The sequence below is a fragment of the Grus americana genome, chromosome 12 (genome assembly GCF_028858705.1).
Source record: "Grus americana isolate bGruAme1 chromosome 12, bGruAme1.mat, whole genome shotgun sequence".
NCBI classification, from domain to species: Eukaryota; Metazoa; Chordata; class Aves; order Gruiformes; family Gruidae; genus Grus; species Grus americana.
Genome location: NC_072863.1, coordinates 16,727,619 through 16,743,080, shown reverse-complemented (window position 1 = coordinate 16,743,080; position 15,462 = coordinate 16,727,619). Strand labels below are relative to the sequence as shown.

Sequence of the window (15,462 nt, the reverse complement as noted above, 5' to 3'; positions counted from 1 at the left end):
TCCATATTTTTTTTTTTCTTTTTACAGTCCCATTACCTCTACCTCTGATTTTGTGCACCTTATCTTTTAAGGTTATCTGAGGATGTGGGCCCATAGGAAGGTCCCAGTGCTTTTGGGCACAACGGGTTATAGAATGCATGGGTGGTACAGAAAAAAGTAGAATAGTTTACTGATTGGCCAAGTTAGTATAGAATCATAATCGTGCTTGCTGTTGAGATACTTAAGTTGGCAGCATTGTTATATCACTTTGAAGTGGAAAATTGTTAGATGAGGTCTATGCAGAAAAGGGAGCAGGATTTGTTTCTGGATATTTTCATTTGTTTGTAAAGATTTTGTACTCTTTAAGTCCTGACACAGCATATTGGAATTGCTAACTATGTAAATGTATCACCTAGATATCTTCCATAACAAAGGACAGTATTTATGAGCTGTCCTGCTAAACTGTCACATTTCCATTGTTGCTTGACATTTGTACTGGAACTCTTGTGGTCTGCTGCTCAATTCCTTTGTCTCTGACATGCATCTATTTAGGAGTCTTGGAAAATATAAAGTAGGGCCAGTTAACATTGAATGATCTTAAAACTAGGCTGAACTTTTGTTTTCATCAGGGAGGAAGATGATGCCATCAGCTAATTTGGTTGATCAATAGCCCTGCTTGCGATAAGGTTTTAAAGCTTGTGGCTAAAAGCTGATTGCACTGGATCCAAAATAAATTTGATCTATTGGTTTCCACAAATGTAGCATAGCCTAGGATGATGCTTCAGTGCTGATGCTTAACTAATTTTAATAATGCTGACAGATTAGCCTGGTGCCTGCTGTGAGGACACTGTAATACATGAACTCTCAGCAGCAGAGCACTTACTTGAAATGTTTTTTACAGTAGCATGGAGCTGTCACTTTCTAGCAAAGAGCAATTGTAAAGGTTCATTATTCTGAGACTGGAAGCATTACAGTCTTTGCTGAGCAAGTTTAATGACATTAATGCAAACTTTGATCCCGGCTTCCTAAAAAGAGAGAGGTACTGGTGAGAAATTAGACTGGTTTGTTAGTTTTGGCTGGAGAGATAAGTGTTACTGAAAAATGAGGAAAAGTTCTGTGGCTGAAGTGCAAAAAAGTGTGCAAGCCATGTTTGTGATAAGCATTTGGGTATGCAGTTTCAGAAAGGATCCAGTCATGTTCTTTCTTCCTGCTGGGTGGGACCATATTCTGCTGGGAAGGTGGACTAAAATTTCACTGGTGCTTTCATCTCTATTTCAGTGACTATATCATGGCTACGGGGCCGACAGAGGTCACACAGTCACATGAAACAGGAGAGACAGTTGAAGAGTGCACAGGTAAGCAGTTGTTCTCCAAATGTATAGCTGATTTGGAAGTCAAGGTTTATTTTCTTCAGGTCAGGGGGTCTGTAGTGATTTGTTTTGCAGTGTTGTCTTGGGTTTTGTAGTATAAACAAAATTTGGTGTGGTTTTGTCAGCTGGCAATATTATGGGAAGGATCTTTTAATGTGCAGTACTGGAGGGTCGGAACCTGATGAAGGATATTCTTTTCTGATTCTGTCTTGGATTTTCAAAAACAGGACATTAGAGCTTGAAGGGCTGATTGTTGTGCCTGCTTTGATGGATCCTACAGAACTGGGAGCTGAGCCTGTTAGCCAGTCTCTGTGGGAGCTGCATCAGTACCCCCACTGCAGCCTCATTCTCTGCTTCTGGCCACAGACAACCATTTGTTACTTATTCTTTAATCTAGTGGCATGGACTGATGCAAACAGCCATGAGGGAATGGAATAATAGGCAAGAAAGGAAAATATCTTACTTATGCCAAAGAGTTGTCTTAATTAAAGTCAATCCCCTTTGCCAGTGTTCAGACTGTTCTTGAGGAGACAGTTGAATATGAAGAATAGCATCATGGCTGAGGCATTTCAGAAGTGGCTGTCATATCACTTGGTTGTTTTTTTCCTTTGGCTTAATGTCTTGCAATTGTCTTAAATGTGTTTCAAAGGTCATCTTGCTCTATCCTTTAAAAATACATTTGCCACCATCAGAATATTGGTAGAAGAGAGAAGCAAACGGCAAAGTGACTGTTAGTTGAACTCTGCATGGCAGATACATAGGGGTGAAGAAAGTGTAATGATGGATGCTCAGCAGCGGCTGGTTTCTTAAATTTATACTCTAGTTTATCACATAGTCCAGTGCCAACCAGGGCACGCTGGTGAACTTCTGTGAAAGCCACGCATGCAAATTTTGTACTTGGGTTCACTAGAAGATTCAGAAAATGGATCAAATTCTGACCCAGGTGACACGGAAGGCAGGAGGTGGCTTTCTGTCTTAAGTGTTGGCTCTAAAACCACCAGGAATATTTCTGTCTCTAACTAACCCAAAATTTAAAACAGTTAAAGGCTGCTGTGCTATTGCTGAAGTATAAAGCAACACTTGACTGGACCTGGATAAAGCCATTTTAGGATCTTTTGTTTACTTCCCATGTAACATGGGATTACCCTGCCTCTTCTTCATAGCTTTCATGGCTTGTGATGTAAAGGCTCTAAGAGGCTAAAATTCCCAGCCTTCACAGTCTAGTCAATGAGATTAATTTCTTGAGGCTTACCTTGTTGTCTGACTAGTAGTGGAGGGCTTCCAGTGCTTGCTGCTCCTTCTTGATGGCAGTAACCAGGTCACTGTCCAAAAACTGTCAGCACCCAATGTTTGCCTTACTGAATTGCATGATTTAATCGCCTTTCTTGCAATATCAGGTATTTTTTATGGAGCTAGAATCATTGTATTTTCTGAGAATCTTGTCTGTGGGGTTTTTTATCATGTGTTTTTATTGGTGAAAATACCTAGTCCTTGGATTTGAGGAAAAAATAAAAAGTGTGTCCTGAAAGCATCTTAGGAAGTCAGAGAGCATACATAGAAGATCCCAAAATTAACTGTTTAATTTAAATATGATAATTGAGCTCCCAAATCAGATGTTCCCTATACTTATTACAGTCTCAATTTGGCACTGGGAAAAGCATCTTCTTCTCTTCTATCTTGTTATAGGGAAGAACCATGCAAAGAGCAGAAAGACATGCATTAATTCTCTCTGTGCACAGCAGAAACAATGAAATAGGCAGTACACAAGCAGTAAAAATTACAGAATAAACAAACTTTACAGAGAAAGCAAAATGCTTATTCCTGCTCCTTTGCTGTTATAGTGGGCTAAATCATAGTTAGCATAAGCAACTAATTTTTGGGAAGGCTTTTGCTTTTTGGGGCAGGAGCCTTTAATTTTTTATTTTTAATGCCATAAAATTGAAGATTGGTAACCATAAGAATTCAAAAATCATGAGTCATTATTCATCAGTGGGTGAAGAGGAAATAGATGTAGTTGTCTGAGCTTGGATTTTTTCTCCTTGCTTTGACTGGATTTTTGTTACGCAATAGATTTTTTCCATTTTAAGTAATAAGATCATCTTGTATATTATTAATTCAAGTATCATACAGCACTCTACCGATTTAGTGATATGTTGGGCTACTTCACAGTGCACTGAAATGTAGACAACTTTAGATTAAATGTGGCATCCTTTTAATGGTGTGTGAAAGCAGCACGCAACTGTTCGCAGCAGGAAATGAAAATGAACACCGCCTTTCTGAACCGTGTTGTTATTGCCAAATGCTGTCACAAAGAGCAGTCCCACAGTTTTCATCTGTGTGCAGCACTAAGTGTCTAGTAGTCACTTTTATCTTTTTTGCGTAATAATATGGCAAGTGCCCGTCTTCTGGAACTGCAGGAAAACTTACTGTTTTCTCATTCATTTGAAACAGCTGAAGGCATGCAGCTGAGCAGAGCATGGCTGAAGAGGAATTACTGCTGGAGGGGGTGTGCCCTGCACATCAGTAATAAGTTAGAGGCTAGAGAAGACACTGAAGTAACTGATGTGTCTCTTATCAGAGGACTCTCTGTTGCACAACGATACCCAAGTGTTGTCCCATGCCAGCTGAGTGTTACTCATTGGCAGTGTTTGCAAATCCTTCCCATGGGCTCCATTCTAAAGTCAGCACCACTTCTCATCTAAACAACTATTTGGAGTAGTAGTACCTTGGCAATGTTATCCTTTGTGGCAGGACTTATGTCTGTTTCTCTTAAATGTCCTCAGGCTCACTTCTTTTTTTGTTGTTATTGTGTTGTGGGGTTTTTTTTTGGTTTTGTGGGGGTTTTTTAACATTCCCTTGGTTCTCTGGAAATACCAGCATCTAATTAAGCTCATCATAGATGCACTACAATCAAACTTGCTTTCTGTCCATACCACTGTCAGCTGACATGTACATGACAATGTCCTTGTCTTCTATTTAGATTGCCTTTAAGTTGCAGAGCTCTCTGCATGTAGCAAAGTCTGCCATTTTGCTCTTTGAGTCATTGGACTATCTGTGTTAGCAGCCATTGCCGAATGGATAATTTTGGGGCATTGCTTTCATGAAACTTTTTAATCTTATGTTTTGCTCATTTAAAATAAACCAATTCAGCTTTTACAGGTTTCCTGGGGGAATACCATATACGTTGTCTAATTGCTGCAATGAATGGCAGTAATGGTAGGGAGTCTAAAGACTCTCTAAAGGACACTCAATGCACTTGTTTTATCTGAGAGGCACTGTGGTCTTCTGGTTGCTGTGTGACCTGTCTTCTCTTACCAGTTCTTGCTACAGGCGCAGCATGAAACTCATTGAGCCCCATGACAGTCTTAACAAATCCAAAAGCCTTGGGGTCAGCTCTGTGGTGTGGGGCAGGCAATATGACGTATGTTTTCTGTGCCTATCTCATTCACTTACTGCCTGATAAGCAGCAGTGGAAGATGAAAAGGTCTTTACTGATAAACCCTCTATAGGAGCTCCACATCCCATTATTATTCAGATGAATGGGACTCCATTGATAGTTTTACTCTACATGGTTTGAAAGATAATTTGGTTTCAGTGACATCCCGAGTCACTTGAAAAGCAACATGCAGGTCTTCCCTGGCTGCTGCTGCTCAGCAGAGAGGTAGCCATTTCATCAGTCCATGCTGGACAGTGTAGCAGCATCCTTGTATGTCCTGACGCATGGTGCTGGCACTGGTATTGAGAGCAGGGAGGAGACAGGGTGAGTAGATCTCAGTATCATTGTTTATTTCTCAAAGTGGCTACTGTCTGATGCAGCTGCGTGATGGCACAGTTTCAGCCCAGATAAGGCCCGTTGGCAGAGAACCCCACACGTACAGGGCACACGTTGAGACAGAGCATCGCCAACTAAATCATTGCTGGGAGAAGACAATAATTGTGTTGAAATAATGCTTTGCTTATGAAGGAATCCTCCAGCTGTGGGCATTTATTATGCCAACTGCTGTAAAGTATTAATTGAACAATGAATTTGGCTCAGATATGCAGTGATGTTATTGCTCTGCGTATGTATTTAAGTCAATCACAGGGGTCTTAGTAAAATAGTTTGGCCCAAACCACTTCAAACTGACCCCTCAATGTAAAGGTCAGTGACAAAATGCTGCACTTGTGTGCTGAAAGAAAATATAAATAAAAATGTTAAAGTATCTTAGGTTATTAAAATTGAAAGAAGCCACTGATGTTTCATATGGTTTATTTTGTTCTTTTTGTATTTCTTTTCATTTGGACAATGGGAAATCTGAAATCAGATTAACAGTTTTCTAATTGTGTTCTTAGAGACGCTATGTTTGGGGGTTTCATGTCCTGCAGGGTAGTGTCTTAAGTTTGCTCCATTGTCCTTGGAGGAATTGTTGCTTTTGTTTTGGGGCAGTTGGCTTAATGTGGAAATAGATATTCTGGTTTTAGATTTTATAAATTCTTTTGCCAGTTTCAATCTTTTTGCTATGTTGACTATCTTTCAAGTGTTGTCTCATTACAGCACTGAGTAAAGAGAAAGCAGAACTAAACTGAGCTAAGTAAAGACCAATAAGAATTAGACATTGACATCAATTTTTTAATTGAAAATATATCGAGTATGGTTGGCATGATCACTGTTCAGTTGTAGGTAGATACATTCTCTATATAAAGTGTATTTTTCATAAACTGAAACCTAAGTAGGCACCACTATTGTCAGCTTAATGCCAGTGTTGCTTTATATGCAGCAAAATGTAAGAACTACAGCTTCACCTTTCACCGGACTCCAGCACTGAATTATTTACGAAGGAGCTGACTAAAACTGAATGGGCTGCTCTAGCTTTGAGGCTTCCTCCAGAATTTAAGAGATAGTATTTTCCAAGCTAAGCAACACCTCCAACTTCCATAAATTTTCATTTTTCTCATGTTGCAGGAAAGAAAAAATCCAAATTTCAGACTTTCAAGAACTTCTTTGCCAAGAAGAAAAGGAAAGAGCCTCCGCCTCCCAGGGGGGAGAGTAATTTAAAACCTAGCCAGTCCAGCAACGATGTCAACATCAATGTGCTCGACACTACTGCACTTCATTCACCAAAGGAGGTTGGGTAAGCTGGCGGGGAAGGAAAATAAATAAATAAAAGTGGACCTCTCACAGCAGGAGGATGAAAGCATGAGTTGGCCCCTTAGGAGCAACCTCTGTCCAAGTTTGTGCAAAACAAGCCCTAATGCTGATGAAGGAATTTCAGGAATTTCCTCTTTTTTTTTGCTAGTGCTTCAAAAGCCAGCCTGGAGAGGAGGGGGAGGGCAGCCAGGGGCAGGAGTGATCCAACCTCTTAGTCTAAAACTGCAGATAGTCCAGATTGTTTTCATTGGTTTTAGTGTTTGAAATCTGTCCTGGAAGGTCTGATCAGCAGCAGCTTTACAAGAGGACGATGATTGAGTAGTGCTAGTACAGAGAATACGTGTGAAGTTGGGTTGCTGTTTTTTGGCATAAATGGTACCCTCCATCATGGCTGGGGTAAAGGAAAAGAAGTATTTGTGGTGTATTATCAGTATGAGATGGCTGCTTTAATTTTCTTACATAGCCATTTAGGTATAAATAGCTGAAAGCCTCTAGTTTTGTGTCAGCTACCCCTGAAGGGCTGTGCATGTGAGTGAGGTTTGCAAGTCCCTAAGGTGTGTCCAGAGCAATTCTCAGATCCCTGAATAATGTTAGTTCAAAAACTTGTCCTTTTTTCAGTTAGTGAATACAAGCTATTAGCTTGCATTGCTAACACTGCTTCACTGATAACCTTAGACCATCAAGCTACGTGACGTTTCCATCACATGTCTCTGAATCTGGGGTGGGATAACCCTCTGAACATGGCTAAGTCTCTCGCCAGGGGTATCATGATCGGTATCTGGCAACCTATAATCTAGCTGTTTTCCGCCCTCCCCGTACTCCCCTGTCAGCTGCTCAGCCAGGCCTCTCTTTGGATTACCCTAGGCCTCAGGTTGTGGAGCTGCAGGCTAACAAAGTGTGGCAAAACACCGGTGACATCCTGTGGTTTGCAGTGTTTTGTTGAAGGGGACATTGGAGAGGTGTGATGCTGGCAGAGGGCACGAATAGGTGACTAGAGTGGGGCATGCTGAAATCAGCATTGCTGCCAAATGCTTTTTGTCATCAAATCGGGCATTTGGTGGAGCTGAACACTATGCTCCTTCTGGTGGAACAGCTTATAGATGTTACTTTCTCATGGGTGTTTATTCCTCCTTGCCCCACCTTTGCCCACTCTCTCTGTTGTGTTTATGCAACTGCATCATGGAAATGATCTGGGAATGAAACAACAATCTCTTTATTTTGTTTGTTAGCATAACAGCAACAGAGTAAGTGACCACACAACCAGTCCCCTGGGGTAGGGGGAATTAGAGTGACTCAGCTAACCCAGTCCAAAAAGCTTAGGAACAGCTGAGCTTACCCCATCAGCTCATAGGAGGGATCTGGCTTAAAATCAGCTGTCTGCTCCAGAGGCAGTGTGGGTGTGAACTCTTTCTCTTGCCCTTAACCAAGTACTTCAAGTCCAATTGCTGTTTACCTCAGCGCTATCCTCCAGTGATTATGAACTGTTTTGTAAGATCAGAGATCAGGAAGTGAGTAAAACCCTTCTGTTTTTTTTCCCTTAGAGATAGGATTAGGTAGACTATCCAAATAAATTAGAAGATATGTTTGTGCTACTTGAAAACCCTATCATGTCCAGACCCTGCATGACATAAGCACACTTTGTAAGTACCTAGAGAGACTGAACAACATAATCCTTTGGAAAACGTGATCCTGAAAGCCAGTGGAAATACAACTTGTGAAGAGCTTATAGCAGGGCCCTGAGCTTTGCAATTTCTGGCATGCAGAATATCAAAACCAATCCTAGAACAATGCTGCTGTTTGTTTGTTCTTGAGGCAGAAGCACTGGTTTTCTTTTTTCTTTCTTTTTTTTTTTTTTAAACCATGTAATCTTTTTAAAAATTAATTTTTCTGAATACTAACCGGACACCAAACCCCCAGATGTGCCAAATGCTTCTTGTAACAGCCAAAGGGATGTGCCCAGATGTCAAGGGGCTGCAGGAAACTGATGAAATTGGGCATCTATGCAGGGGAAGGGAGCATTATGTGCCACTGCCTCTTTATCTTCCAGAGGCATGAGTTTTAAATGGAAATGGAAAAATCTTTATGGCAAAGTTAAAGCATGTGCCATGGACGACTTCCTGTCCATTATCATCAAACAGATAAAAGACCTTACACAGAGGAAAATCGGGTCCCAAATAGTCTTATTCCAGTTAAAAAGCTTTGAGCAGGAAAAACTGCTGGGACAATATGTAAAATTGTCCTGGTCTTTGTAATGAACACTCACTCCTTTGGCAGGCTGCAGTTGTTTTTCAGAGGGTGGCTGCCTGAAGGATTTGTGTCACTTTTCTTCCCCCCTACCTCAAAGACTGACAAAAGGAGCGGAGTTGCAGCAATAAGAAGTGGAAGATAGCACAGGCCATGATGAGTTTAGGAGTGGCTTTATTGCTGGCTGTAGAGTCCCATCGTTTCCTCAGTCATGGCAGCTCTAGTGTTGCTACACATGAATGAATTGAGCATTTGTATGGGGAAATCAGCATGGAGATACGGTGGCTAAAACATCTGGGGGTTTAGCTAACAGTGCATCTTTAGCTTCAGTGCAAATATAAATACACTGCCTGGAATTATACATGAATGTGTATTTGCACATAAGAGACTCATCTGTACTAAAGCTGCAGTTAATTCTATATTTGATCCAATGCTCTTTTTGTGACTGCCAGAAGAAAATACAGTCATTCTCTTGCACACACATATGATACATGTGCAGAGAAAGAAACAAACAGATATTGTACTGGCAGTCTCAAGCACAAGGAAACCTCAGCTCTTATTGCTAAAGAATTCCAAGTAAAGGAAGTGAGGAGATCCCCGGTTAAAAAGGTTAATAAATCCTAATGCACATGCATTCTTTGCAGTAAATAAAATATGCCAGTAATGAATATACATTACAGTAAATAAAAGTTGCATGACGCTGTCTTTCTGAATGCAGTAAAATTATGGCTTGCCCATATAGAGTGTCTTTCATGCTGAAAAGGACACACAAAAAGATGGGATGGCTTCATTCACTCTAATGATGAAATAAGGCAAGTGCCTTACTTGTGTGTAGACCTGCTGTCCTATAAACTAACACAGACATTAACTATTAAATATAATGGGAGGAAGCATGAACTCTGACCCGTGCTGCGAGAGAAAGAGCTCAGAATGTCTTTGACACAACATAAACATAGAGCAAAAATATTTTTACTGTGAGACTCTGCATAACTGTATACTGATTGACTACACCTTTGGGGCAACAGGAGGGTTAGTCAAGCAGACAAAGGAGATGCTGTCTCTGGAGATGTAAAGAAGGGAGATGCAGGAGAAAAAAAAAAAAAGAGTAATTTGTTTGGGTTGTTTTACATGGTGTACTTGATGAACATTTGCAGTCTTTCAGGGCTTTCTTCTAAATAAAGACAGAATCTGAGGTTAGGCAAATAGCCTAAGAGGCAAATACATCTTCTATTTGATTTCATTGCAGAAGTGTTAGACTTACTGGATTTTCCTTGTCAGAGCTCTGTTCCTAATGATCCCCTTTTACCCAGAGTCAAACTTTCAGAGGCAATGAGAATTGCCTGCATGGCAGCTGAGCCAAAGAATCCTTGTAACTTGTGGCAGCCAACAATATAAGAGCATTCTCTGTTGTCTTCCAGTTAAATTCTAGAATGAAATCCTGGTAGAGGCCATCCTCGTGGTCTTTTGGACAAAGTAGTGTACAGACAGTGCCTGCCTATGCTGGTGGAACTTGGTGAATAAAAGATTTGGAGCCTTCCTTGTCGTGCAAAATTTACCCTGCACAACCTAATAGCCCAACCCCAATCCATCTCAGTTGATTACACCTTAGTTAACAGCTGTTGTGGGAGCTCATCAGTGTTGCACTGGGCTGAACACCCGGTGAGCACAGAAGCAGAGCAGGAATATCTTACCTGGGTACTTTAACTTGGCCATGGATAGGTATGTAACTGTGGCCATGGACACTTGTCCCACCTACATTTTTTAATATGCTTGGGATCTGGTGATGTTCATGATACAGGTGAACAGAACTGTTTTTATTGCTGGACCTGAGAGGATTTGAATCAAGTTTGTTAATGTAGTGGAATTATATTTTCTGCCTGCATTTGCAAGAAAGGGAAAAATAATCCACAATCTTTGGCAGGTATGACACACACCAGGCTGCAAAGGTTTTATCCTGAGTGTGTCATGCTTGGCACATTCCCACCAAAGGAGGGCAGGGGACTCCTGTCACCCTCCTCTGCGCTGTAGACATCTCTCAGGGTGGCATACATTCAACTAAATCTCAGCATCTGACCTAATCACCCTGGAGTCCCTCTAGTCCACACAGACTGGCCTGTGTGTTCAATATAGATACTGAGTACATCTGAAAAGAGACACTTGCATTAGATCAGCATCCTAAAAAGTGTTTCTTCCTCCCTTCTGAGTACAAAAGAAGCTAGCAGTGACTACCTTAGACAGCTAACATGCAGAAAACTGAAGTTTAGCGAGATGCATTCCACCCTGGCCTCCTTATGATCCCTCTGCCCTGGTGAAATAGTGCAGGGAAGTATTGAAGGGCTGTACCCAGTGCACTGACCACTCTTCCTTCCTTCCCAGGCCCAAAGGAAGCATGGGAAACAAAGCCTTGTCCCATGACAGCGTCTTCATTTTTGAGTCTGCACCAGGAAGTGTGGCAGGTGACATGTCATCCCAGGAAAACATACCTGGAAGAGTGAAAACTTTGCAGGTGAGAACATCTTCTCCTCACTCATGATGCTGCTTTGTATTAGCTGTCTCCTAGGAAACTCTGTTGCTCAATTCCTCTGCTGTGTGCCTTAAGACTTTGTTGACTAAAGTGTCCAAAGCCAGATTTACTACTTTTGGATCTATTCTGCTTCTTGGAAGCTGCATACTTTGAACAGTCCTGGTGCTTTCAGCCTTGCCCAGGTCTCATAGTGTGTGAGTGACATGAATCCAGTTCATGGACTCTTGGAAACTTTCCTTAATGAGCATGTCCTCTTCCAATGGGATTTCCATTCTTTACTTCATAGCTACTGCTTTTGGGTTAAGGCCATATATTTATACTGTAGCATGTCCCTTACACTGTTTTTCTTTATATATTACTTATGTTATTCTTTTTGGCAATTCTGGCTATGACGTTTTCACTGTATGTGCTAGCACCAGCAGCTGCATAAGTGTGTGGGATGATGGATATGTCAGGGCACTCTTAGTGACAGCTTTATTTATATCATTATTCTTCTGACCTCTGCCAGCAAAGGATACTGTATTCTGCTGGGTCATTTCCTTCTTCCAAGGCACATACTGAACCCTCCTTGACAGCTCCCTTATCAACTGTTGGTTATATTAATTGCATTTAAATAACTGCCCAGCTCAGAGCACTGAGATAAAAGTTTAAGGTTTTTCCAGAGATGGAAAACAAACCGTTGATAAGGCAGCCAAAGGCCATTGAAATTCTTCCTTTGCTCAGTGTGAGCTTCATGTTGCAAAACACAATTGCATCACATGTTAAGTAATAAAAGATGCACAGAGGGACTTCTTCCTCCATAAGACTGCAGAAGAGACTAAGCTTCAATTCAGGGTATTTTTTGTATAACAATAGGAGTAACAGGAGAAATCATGTTTATATATGACAGAATTTTGCGGGGGGGAGCTCTTTTCATGCTATCTCCAGTCCACTGTACCCTCTCTTCATCCATCCTGCATGGTAACATAATACTGCCAGCACTATTTTTATAGCCATAAAAGACAACCTTTTTCTGTGAGCTTGATTCTTGTCAGAATAAAAGCCAAGCACTAAAAAAAGCTGTTATTTTCTAAGCAATCTAAATTAACTTCTACCAGTAGAAGACAGACTGTAAATTCAGTGTTTCCCCCATGACACTTTGCTGTCTGCATGTAATAAATTTAATAAATCAGAGATGGGAAGTTGTGAAAAGATGGAAAAGCAAAATTGACTTTCTGTATTTTCCTTCCCATGAAGTGCACAGGTATGTTGTATGTCTTGTTTTGTCCATGTATTGGCAGTCTGTGCAGTTTGTCATCAGTCCTGCTTTTGCAGATTGCATTGGTGATACTTCTTTGATTGTTGTGGGTAAGAGGGCAAGAAAGCTGTTTGAACTGGGGGACTGGTGGGTTAAAGGGTGACATTGTGCTACCCTGTGTGGCTGTTAGATCTATAGGAATTACATTGCAAATGAATCTTGCTGAATAAGCATGGCAGCTACTTAGATCTATTTTGCAGAGATATAAATGAATGCGTAGCTTGCAGAAGAACACAGAATTAGACCTAGAATTTCCCAATCTGATTCAATAAGCAAAGGAACAGAAAAAAAACAGGTCTGCATATTTATCTTGGGAATATTCAGTTGAGGCGTTTTTAGTTGAAGGACAAAGTTTCTGTTCAGACCTTGTTTCTGTTCCAGCTTTGACATAGCCAACAGACTTAAGCCAAGAATTTTAGTAATGGTGTTTCCTGAGATCTGAACTTTTTTAGTTTGAGGGAACATCTGGCTGCTTGTGAGGTTGCAGACTTTGTTTTATTTTTCTAGGGTCAGGGCCTGCCAGAGCATTCTTTTGTGTAATCTTGGAAAAGAATCCCCGTACTCCTTTACAATGTTGTTCCTGGCTGCTGTTATCATTCTTGCTGTAGACAGGACCAGGATGTGATGCTGAAGAAAATTAACAAGCAATTCATTGGGGTGGACCAGAAATGGAATTAAATTGTCTTCATGTAAAAAGTGGGACTTGGCTGCTTGTGTGGGAGAGAGTGGTGACAGGTTCTCAATATTTGGAAGGGCTTTGTGAAGGAAAGCTGACCACATAAACCTGGGGTTGGGAACTGCTGACTGACAATACTTTGTGTGACTATTTGGGATATCCAGATACATGTAATTATTTAAATACTACTTAAATCTAGAATTTTTGAAGTTGTAAATTTAAACTGAGTTAAACTGCTGTAAATTTTCTGGAATGGTGAAATTTCTCTCTTTGGTAACTTACTGAATATACCTTATTTTGATTTTAATTTTGTACCAATGCCAGTTCTAATGATGGGTCCTTGATGAATGTAACTAATTAAAATTTTATTAATGGCTATTTTCTGTAAATGGTCTGTTTCTTCAATTATTTCTTTTAACTAAGAGATTCTGCATGCCTAATGGGAGCAACCGGGGTAGAAGTGTCCCAAATGTCCCCTATAAATAATGCCATTGAAAGTCTATATTCTAAATTTCTTTTCAACCACAGCTTCAGTTGCAACAGGACATCAGATTAGGGTCGCCTCCTCTTGTTATAACTGGAAAGAAACTGGAAGATGCAGGTGCCGTTTCTGAAGATGATGGTTTACCTAGAAGCCCTCCTGAAATTTCAACCCTTCATGAAGTTCTGACAGATTCACCAAGCAAGGTATAATCATTATGTCACTTTAGTGAAAAGATAAAATCTGTTTGGAGAAGAGGAAGACCTTTTTGCTTACTTGTGATAAAGTCTGATGGTACAGATCAGTCAGATCTAGAACAAGTTACCTAGGTGGATTGTGGATGTGTCACTGTGAGGGATACCTAGGAAGTGGCCTTACAAATACCCCTTCTGAATACAATTTTCTATGCTTTTATGTACACCAGTGCTGGGGCAGTTGTGACCTGTATCATTAGGGAAAGAGGAGAGAAATTCAGTTGATATGACAAGTCTCAGTGCCTTTGGTGAGGACCATATGGCAGAAAGTATAAAAAAATCAGTTATTCACAGGTGAGTGTTGTGTTACTGTGACTGTTCCACTTCAGTCCGAGAACAAGCTAAGGTACTCTCACTGCACAAACAAACTTCCCACTCTTCCAGCTTCGAACAACTGGAGAGATTGGCAGCTTCCTGCACCTGGGAAAGGGGAAGAGGTTTTGGGTGTTTTAAAGCTAGTGAGGAAACCAAAAATAATGAGGACTGCAAGAGAATCTTAAACAATTACTGTTTTTTGAATGAAATAGCTCCAAACCAGGGCAATATTAGTTGAATCAACAGGAAAGTGACAATCCTGAGTCTAAGGAGAACAGGTTCTGATAGGACTCAGAGGAGGTTTGGGTTATCGTCTTTCTTAGGAATTGCCTTTTCACAGCACATGCATGATTTTGGACTGGAGTGAGCATTTGTAAATTTGAAGATCTTAAAACAATAAGCCAAAATAACTTTATAAAATGTATTGCCTCGTGGTCAACCATCATGGCATATCTCATAGCGGGATAAAGCTCCTCTACTTTATATTTGATCCCCAATGAAGAAATGAAACCTACTCTGTGAGGCAAGGAGTCAGTGACCCTTCCTTTATCTTTCCTCTTGTGTTTTCTCATAATTAGCACTGGATATCCAGTCCCAGATAATTCAATGTGATACTTCCCTTGACTTACCCTCTTCCTTATTTTATCCCACAGTCCTCCAACCCTGTTCAGCGTCATAGCTCTTTGAGTTTAGGCGGGACAGACAGTGAAGATGAACAGGTAAATAGCTACTTTTCCTGCTCATAAATTTTCCTGAGACAGCGTGTGGTGTTGGTATGGAGCCGGTACAATAATCTTCTTTTTTTTTTTAAATGTATTCTGGGTACAATGTATCCTAGCAAACAATTCATGAACGGTCCAGAGTGAAACAAATGATACTGAAAACGTACCTCTCACAGAGTTTTGAATACCAAATAAAGGGAGGCAGAAATCTACTGGTAAGTGGTTTGTGTGAACAGCGTAGTCAGCTCTGTGACACTATGAATCTGTAAAGTGACACAACAGAAAATTGGACAAGGTAAAGCCCTTCCATGTCCCAGGGCCCCAATACCCAAGAGCAGTAATAGCTTAATGACACCTGCCTGTCAGCAGTGGCTTGTAAGCAATGCCCTACATCTCTCTCATCATGGGAAATAATTGCAGGATCAGCCCTTTCTGATGCCAGGTATTCCACAGGAAAAAGTCTGTGTTAATT

The 15,462-nt window shown here is 40.7% G+C and overlaps 1 protein-coding gene across 13 annotated transcripts in view; it reads left to right on the top strand.

Annotated features, from left to right (window-relative positions):
• Window positions 1-15,462, top strand: part of KIAA1210 (KIAA1210 ortholog) — a 60,675-nt gene that overhangs the window by 30,259 nt on the left and 14,954 nt on the right. For 12 of the 13 annotated variants that reach the window (XM_054839424.1, XM_054839428.1, XM_054839435.1 and 9 more), the window contains 5 exons: window positions 1,258-1,334; window positions 6,292-6,460; window positions 11,098-11,227; window positions 13,747-13,905; window positions 14,922-14,987. In XM_054839424.1, coding sequence (XP_054695399.1) covers window positions 1,268-1,334; window positions 6,292-6,460; window positions 11,098-11,227; window positions 13,747-13,905; window positions 14,922-14,987 — 591 coding nt within the window. In that variant the 5' untranslated portion in view covers window positions 1,258-1,267. The remainder of the gene's footprint in view (window positions 1-1,257; window positions 1,335-6,291; window positions 6,461-11,097; window positions 11,228-13,746; window positions 13,906-14,921; window positions 14,988-15,462) is intronic. The other variant, XM_054839423.1, reaches the window with a different exon arrangement.